The sequence below is a fragment of the Lipotes vexillifer genome, unplaced genomic scaffold (genome assembly GCF_000442215.2).
Source record: "Lipotes vexillifer unplaced genomic scaffold, Lipotes_vexillifer_v1.1 scaffold139, whole genome shotgun sequence".
Taxonomy (NCBI): Eukaryota; Metazoa; Chordata; class Mammalia; order Artiodactyla; family Lipotidae; genus Lipotes; species Lipotes vexillifer.
In genome coordinates this window covers 703137-711837 of record NW_006793370.1, presented here as the reverse complement: position 1 = coordinate 711837, position 8701 = coordinate 703137, and the positions used below count along the sequence as shown (strand labels likewise).

The window sequence follows — 8701 nt, the reverse complement described above, 5'->3', positions numbered from 1 at the left end:
TAGGGAAAGTATTTGAGTAGCATTTGCCTCTGTATAACATGCAATATTGTTTAAAGCATGACACGTGGCACCAGGTATGGATGCTGTGATGTTCGCGGTCATTGTCACCACCTCACGTTGGGGCTGTTCTCTGCAGAAACAGCCAGTCCGTGCAGGGGTCAATGACAGCTCTAGAGCAGGATCTCAAACACTTAAAAGATGTGTCCAGACCCTCCTTCAATAGAAAAAAGTAGAGAGTTCAGGCTTTTACATCACATACCTGTATTAGAAGGCTGGCCTTACCACATACCAAGGTGCATAAACTTCTCTGTGCCTCTGTTTCCCTGCGTGTAAACTGGTGATGATGCTAATACCAGCCTCATAGGATTGCTGAGAGGATGAAAAAATTAGTACATGTAACACCCTTATAAAAGTATAAGTGCTCAATAAACCCATGACCTACTTTTACGTATCCTCCATGAGAGCTGGATGGGACTGGGTTCCTATTTTCTCTCAGGGAGAACAGACACAAGCAATAAAAAGGAGTATGATAAATTCCAAATTTTCATTATCATTACGAACATCACATGGAAGCTAGTTTCAGTATTCCCCACTAATGCTGAAGCCAATTTTCCCCTCCTTATATTTTAGAAGAGAGCCATTAATATTTGTTGAGCACCCACAAAGGGCAAGGCTTTGTGCTCAGCAGTAGTGACAGAAGACACCCATTTCTAGCAAGGAAAATGTCTTGTAATCTCTTTACTAGCTTTACGTCTCTGAATTTCAAAAACACCAGTAGAAAGGAACACAATGTTCTGCTGTACCCTTCGTCCCCTGGGTCCCAGAATTCAATTAAAATTGTGTTCCATCTTGCCCTATCCAAAGTGTTTTAGATTAAAGAAGCCCAGAACGCAAGGACCATATCTGTAAAAGCATAACTATTAATGGACCCAGCAAAGCACCATGCAAACAGAGATGCTGAAAAAAGTCCATCTGATGATGAAAGAAAATCAGATAGGTAGATGGTTAAACAGATAGCTACACAGAGCTTTGCCAAGTTATTCCTTTATGACTGCAGCCTACAGGACTGTTCATGAAATTTTTTTTTTTAAGTCTTGTTATCATTTCAGATTTATTGCCTTCTCTTTTTAGCCATGAGTCTCTCTTAACCACGGTTCTGGCAAAGCCCATTTTGGCACATTGCTCTTCGAACATACTCAAAACCCACGGCAAGCTACCCTTTAAAAAGACATTAGTGTGAGTGCCATGGGAAAATATACTCCAAGGTTGTAGATGAATTGATATGATTTCCTTGATTGTATCTTTTTATTTATGAGGCATAATTTATGAGTGCTGGAGAGCAAACTGCAGTGAGTGATGACTAACTACAGCCCAAGTCATAAATCAGGAGCAGTGAAAAAAGAGGTGATTTTGATCGAATCTATTGAATTAGCTGTTGGCCTCAGCCAATACAGGTATCGGAAAGACCTTTTTAATATCTATTTGTCTCTCTTCTGGGAGTGTGATAACAATCTCATTACATGCCCCAAAGAAACAAATAATTTAATTGTTTGCCTGTTAACATGCAACCTATTTACTCTTCTTATTAATTACTGGCATGGCTGTTCACGTTGGATTTTTGTTTACTTCTGATGTGAATCGTCACGAAAATATATTCACATTCTCCAGTTTTTATAATGATGTTGCCTCCCTAATGCTGCTTGATATGAAACAATATTGTTGAAATGTCTCTGTTTCATCAAAAATTATCATTATTCCACAAGGAAGTGTGTTTTAGAATATCACAGAAGTTGCAGAGAACTGAAAAATCCCTCCATGTATTAATCCTCTGAGAGTAGCAGTTATACTGCAACTCATAACAAACAGCCTGGAAAAAAGAGCAAAATCTCAAATTGCTTCAAGGACAAGGATAGCCACTGTCACTTACATTAGGAGTCAACAGATTAGAGGGTTTTTGTGAAACATCACTGGCTGAGTTTGGTTATTCCTCTGATCCATTTTTATATGGAATATGATAGCAAATACAAGACCAAGTAGACATCAGCTGGATGCTAACAGTATAGAAAGCATCACTAGGTATGTTCTCTTGGTCTTATCAAGACTTGTAGCATTTCCCCAGCCAAAAGAATCATAAGGTATTTTTACCATTAAGGACTTTTTTGTTCCATGATAAAGGAAAAACACATCAAGAAACCCTGGAAATGTACATTGAGAGTTTCTCTTTGCAGTGAGACTACACTTGGAAAATATCAGTCCTGGGGAATGTTATTTTAGAAAGCTATGAGCCATTGAGTGAGACAATGCAAATGAAAACTACTTTACAGTTAAGTGTGGAAATTGTGCTAAAGCATAACTAGGTCAGTAACATAAGCACCCAATGGGCCACCACTCTAAGAGAATTTCTGAAGCATCCCCCCTTCTCCCATCCTCGGCAGAGTCGTGGGTCCTTCTCTTTCTCCTTCACAAAATTTATTACAAATGCTTCCATTCACAAATTCTTGCTTTCCTTCTGGAATAAAATTAGGAGGAGAAATGTTGGGTGAGAGGAATTAGGAGCATTTTAGAATAGTTAATAATATTCATCTGGGCTGTAAGGAAAAAATAGACCCAACAAGTTCCAGAAAGATCAGTGTTTCAAGAAATTTGCACCTGGAGTGAAAACTAGGCAGCAAATGGTTGTTCTCCAAAGCTAGTGAACTCTGGTTCTGCGTGGGACTGTGGCCACTGTAATAAACTCAGTGGTGATCATTGCAGTTGTAACATATGCAACCAGATACATGCTGTGTGCTTATTTGAATGGCTGAAGGTAATGACAAAAGTAATGCAAAGTACAACTCTAAATAGACAACACATGAACAGAAATTGAAAAAATGTACGGTGCCTAGATTTGTGTACCTGGTTCTATAGAGAAGAGCTCTCTATGTTTCTCAAATAAGACTGGGCACAAGAATCACTTGGAAATCTGTTTAAAAGGCAGGTTCTGAGATCTTTTCACTATAAATTATCATACAAGAACGCAAGATGATTTTGGTGATTGTAGCCAAGGAACACATTTTGACAAAAACTCCTCTGAAGGAAGATTTCTAAGAGGCAGTTTTCAACAGAGGACAAACAACTGAGCCCATTGTTTCCACAGCAATGAGATCTGGGCAGTGTGGTGACAGATGCTGACATCTCATGTAATTAAAACTTTATAAAGCAAAATCCAGTGATTAGACCTGGGGGATGGGGAGGGGAGCAGAGTAAATAAAAGAACAATTTTATTTTTTAATGGAAAACAGCATAAAGATGGTAATAGTCACTAGTTAGATATCAAAAATTAGACTGAAAACAAATAGATCTATTCTTTCACTAGTCAGTTATAGAATGTATGGTTAGATCATTTAAGTTATTTTTAATTTATTCAAATAGTTAACCTGTGTTTTCCATGACATCTTCTTACATTGTAACTCCTTTCGCTGTTTCATCCAAAACGTTATAGAGGAAAACACCCCAACTTGGGCAGTCCTAACTTGTTCTCATTTTTAACAGCTCTGCATTGGGCAGTTCCTAACTCTTATAATGTGTGTGTGTGTGTGTGTGTGTGTACACACACATGGGCAAGTGTTCATTAAACCCAAATAATAAGTTACTTTAGTGGAAATTGTAATCATCTAATTTTTTTATTATAAAAAAATATGTTCAATTCCACTAATGCTGTGGGTTTAAGGATATTCTGAATAAGTATCCTTACTTTTTTTCTCTTGGCCATGGAATTCATAAGCTGTACTTCTGTTTCCAGCTCTTAAAATGTTCCTTCTCTTTTGTGAGTAGCTCACACACTGTTTATATACTCAATGATGATGTGAGGGAATCTTGGGATACAAACCAGATGGATTGGCTTATCAGTTAGGTAACAAGTAGATAGATAGGCGATAGATGATAGATAGATAGATAGATAGATAGATAGATAGATAGGATAGATTGAGATAGACAAAGTAGGCAACTCTACATCTGTTCTCAAGATATTTAATTTCTTGATTCGTTAAAAATAAAAGATCAGGGCATATCACTCAAATTTTCCCACTCAAGATCTCTGCTTTTTCTTTCTCTACCATATAAATATGGACCCAAATCTTGGGGCCATTATTTCTCAGTAGAAATAAATCATAAGCATAATCTGTTAGTATTTTTATCCTGAACCTTGAACTATACTTTAGTTCCTTTATCTTTTTTTAATAAATTTATTTTATTTTATTGTTTTACTCTATTTACTCTTTTTGGCTGCGTTGGGTCCTCGTTGCTGCGCGCGGCTTTCTCTAGTTGCGGCGAGCGGGGGCTGCTCTTCGTTGTGGCGCGGGCTTCTCATTGCTGTGGCTTCTGTTGTTGCGGAGCACGGGCTCTCGGCGCGCGGGCTTCAGTAGTTGTGGCTTGTGGGCTATAGAGCGTTTTAATGGAAAACAGCATAAAGATGGTAATAGTCACTAGTTAGATATCAAAAATTAGACTGAAAACAAATAGATCTATTCTTTCACTAGTCAGTTATAGAATGTATGGTTAGATCATTTAAGTTATTTTTAATTTATTCAAATAGTTAACCTGTGTTTTCCATGACATCTTCTTACATTGTAACTCCTTTCGCTGTTTCATCCAAAACGTTATAGAGGAAAACACCCCAACTTGGGCAGTCCTAACTTGTTCTCATTTTTAACAGCTCTGCATTGGGCAGTTCCTAACTCTTATAATGTGTGTGTGTGTGTGTGTGTGTGTACACACACATGGGCAAGTGTTCATTAAACCCAAATAATAAGTTACTTTAGTGGAAATTGTAATCATCTAATTTTTTTATTATAAAAAAATATGTTCAATTCCACTAATGCTGTGGGTTTAAGGATATTCTGAATAAGTATCCTTACTTTTTTTCTCTTGGCCATGGAATTCATAAGCTGTACTTCTGTTTCCAGCTCTTAAAATGTTCCTTCTCTTTTGTGAGTAGCTCACACACTGTTTATATACTCAATGATGATGTGAGGGAATCTTGGGATACAAACCAGATGGATTGGCTTATCAGTTAGGTAACAAGTAGATAGATAGGCGATAGATGATAGATAGATAGATAGATAGATAGATAGATAGATAGGATAGATTGAGATAGACAAAGTAGGCAACTCTACATCTGTTCTCAAGATATTTAATTTCTTGATTCGTTAAAAATAAAAGATCAGGGCATATCACTCAAATTTTCCCACTCAAGATCTCTGCTTTTTCTTTCTCTACCATATAAATATGGACCCAAATCTTGGGGCCATTATTTCTCAGTAGAAATAAATCATAAGCATAATCTGTTAGTATTTTTATCCTGAACCTTGAACTATACTTTAGTTCCTTTATCTTTTTTTAATAAATTTATTTTATTTTATTGTTTTACTCTATTTACTCTTTTTGGCTGCGTTGGGTCCTCGTTGCTGCGCGCGGCTTTCTCTAGTTGCGGCGAGCGGGGGCTGCTCTTCGTTGTGGCGCGGGCTTCTCATTGCTGTGGCTTCTGTTGTTGCGGAGCACGGGCTCTCGGCGCGCGGGCTTCAGTAGTTGTGGCTTGTGGGCTATAGAGCGTAGTCTCAGTAGTTGTGGCGCACGGGCTTAGTTGCTCCACGGCATGTGGGATCTTCCCGGACCAGGGCTTGAACCCGTTTCCCCAGAATTGGCAGGTGTATTCTTAACCACTGAGCCACCAGGAAAGCCCTAGTTCCTTTATCTCTTGTTTAGCTGGGCATAGACAAAAATCTACAGCGATTTTTGGATAAAGGACTTTTTACCTCGAGAGAGAGAGAGACAGAGAGAGAAAGAAAGAATATCACTGACAGTTTCTTTTTGACTTTTCTTCTGGTGGTTTGGTATAAGATACAATGCCTTGTTGGTGCAAGATTTGTGAAATCCATAGTGCTTCATTAGCACAGCTTTCTCTTCATTGTAACAGCTTTCATTTTCAGAGGAGCTCATGTAAATAGGCTGCTCCTGCTTTGCATAAGCATGTTGATTTATATGAATGCTATTTTGATCTCAAATTGATTGAATACTAAAAAGAAAGCCTAGGAAAAAAGCACTGTATTATGAAGGTCTCCTGTCAAAGACAAAAGACACTAGATCCTACAAACATTTCCACTTACTGATGGGGAATTCTGTATTGCCTAGGTTTTAGAAGAGAATATTTCTAAAGATCCATAGCAAAATACCACACTACTGAGATGCAAGTATTTAAAAATACCATGGATTAAATTACATTTTGGAACTAGGACTCCTCCACCCCCGTTTGCCCGTGTAGCGCAGAAAGGCATGAGGTCTAGTCCTATCTGCCAACAGCAGTATTAAAAAGCCTTAATAGATTGGATGCTCATAATTAATTGGCAACTTGCTGAATTTTTGTCAAGCCCAGTTGCACTTTCCTCCTTGTGTCGTTCTCCATCCTTTGTGGCCCCCACTAAAATTTTGTATACCCTTAAATCACCAACCAAAGCCCTTCTCTTGGCAAGGAATTTGATATCAATATGTGCACCTTATTTTGCATCCCTTTCTCAAGAATATTTTCCTTTCAATCTTTGTTACTCGTCGTGTAATCAAAAATACTCCCCTTACCCCACCGCAGGACATTCGCAGTAACAGAGGTTGGTCTGGAGCAGACTGGGGAGTCCACGACTCCTTCTCATCAGCCCTGAAATCTGACCTCCTCACCAATTACCTCCTATAGCTACCCTCCCTGTTGTAAGACTGACCGTGGCCATTCCAGAGCAGATGCTAAGATCAACTACAGTTGTGTTCTGCCCTGTACTCTGGTTTCCATGGAGCCTAGCTTTCCCATTGCTAAGACAGTTTCCTGGGCCTATCAAAACAAACCTCTACCATTCGAGACAACCTGGGCATGTCTATTTACCCTTGCAAGCTAAGAGACTTTACCTAATCCAGAATTGCAGGTAGGTAATTGTCTATAGAAAAGTCATTTAATATTCATGATCCTGATTATCTTATTTATGTGTATGGATGACATACAGAATCAAAAGCACAGTTTACTGGGAAGAGCAATAAAATGTATTGGCGAGTAGAATTCTAGTTTCAGCTCTAGTGACTTCTGTCACCTTGAGCAAGAGTCACATTTCAGAGCCTTGATTTCCTCATCTGTAAAAGGGGCTAATAATACATTCTCCAGCCACCTTACGAGGTTGTGTTGTGAGGACCAAGTCAGCGAACGTTTGTTAAAGTGCTTTGTAAGGTATAGAATTTATACAGATGTTAGTGGTTATTATGCAAACTATGAGAGAAATGGATCAGAGCTCTGAAAAGAACAGGTTCTGCTTTGTAAGTAGGTTACTTACCTCTTTTTAAAATGTGGCATGTATGTCAACTGTTTCTCAATAAAACCGGGGGAAAAAGCAGGGTTTCTGGCAATCCTATCAGCAAGAGGCTGGAGACTTGCATTTGACAGCAATCCAAGAGAAATTCAACGTCAGAAATCTTACTTTTACAAAGACATCTGCCAAAAAAAAAAAAAAAGTACAGAAACACTGATAGAAGTTAGCCTAAATACTGAAAATCTCTCCAATCTTTATTTATTCTCTTAAAATTATTATTGATGCGAAAGCAAAATAAACAAAAATGAAACTAAACTCTCACTGCAAAGTATTCTCCTACAGCGTTTTCTAAATATCTCGTATTTTGAACATTCCGCATGCTCTTTTAACACCGCACACCTAGAACGTGTGTACTATAGAATCAAACAAGTTTTCCAGACTTGTCTTTAAAAGCTCAGAACAAATTTATATATATATATATGTATATATATACACACACACACACACACACCCCTACCTATATAATTATATAAAACATGTATATATCATATAATGGTATATATTGTAATTATTACCTATAGCATATATATTGTATATATTGTAATATTTGTGTGTGTGTGTGTTTACATATATAAATACACAGAGACACCAAATGAGGGAAATATTTCCTGAGGTCAGACTTGCACAACATGAAAGCTTACTAAGGAAGACTCCTAAACATGCAGACAGTCTGCTCGTATTGCCTTTTAGATCTATCATCCTGATTGATCACTGTGTAGTTGGCTATTATTGGGCCTAATTTAACCCTATCCACTCACACATCCATCTACTCTGTCTATTGTACCTGACATTCTACAAATCACTTACTCATGCAAATGATGACCTAAGGCAACCTTTTAGGATATTCGTGTTTAATTATACAAATGGTGCTTGATAAATAAGATTACACCTCCTTCCATATGTTTATTCCCTCCTTGATGAAAGGAAAATTCAATTTTCATGCAGATTGGGTGGGGCCGGGGTTTAAGAATTGCTGAGTTTTATGGTGTCTGCAGATCCATCCAGTTTGCAGAAGCTGACAAAATCACTCCACACCCCCCACAGAGATGAGAAGTTTTTCATTAGGCTTAAATCAGCCATCAGCCAGCTTGCCCTCAGAAATCGGGACTCTAATAGGACCCCCTCTGTGTTCACAGGGTCAAAGGCTAAAAACAGGAAGGACCTGCCCTCCTTTGCAATTACAAAGTTGCAAGATCCAAGTTTATCTCATTCTGTTGTTTTCAGTTGCTCTGAGTTGCTAACTTCTCTGCAGCCTGAAGTTACCTGTCTTTTGACTGGTCTTACTGCTTTCTTTTTGAGGTCTGGGCCGTGAATTCAGCAGG

The 8701-nt window shown here is 38.2% G+C and overlaps 1 protein-coding gene across 1 annotated transcript in view; it reads left to right on the top strand.

Moving 5' to 3' along the window:
• The window catches only part of USH2A (usherin), a 773469-nt gene that overhangs the window by 713923 nt on the left and 50845 nt on the right, over positions 1-8701 (top strand). Inside the window, exon 64 of the mRNA XM_007466317.1 lies at positions 8679-8694. Coding sequence (XP_007466379.1) covers positions 8679-8694 — 16 coding nt within the window. The remainder of the gene's footprint in view (positions 1-8678; positions 8695-8701) is intronic.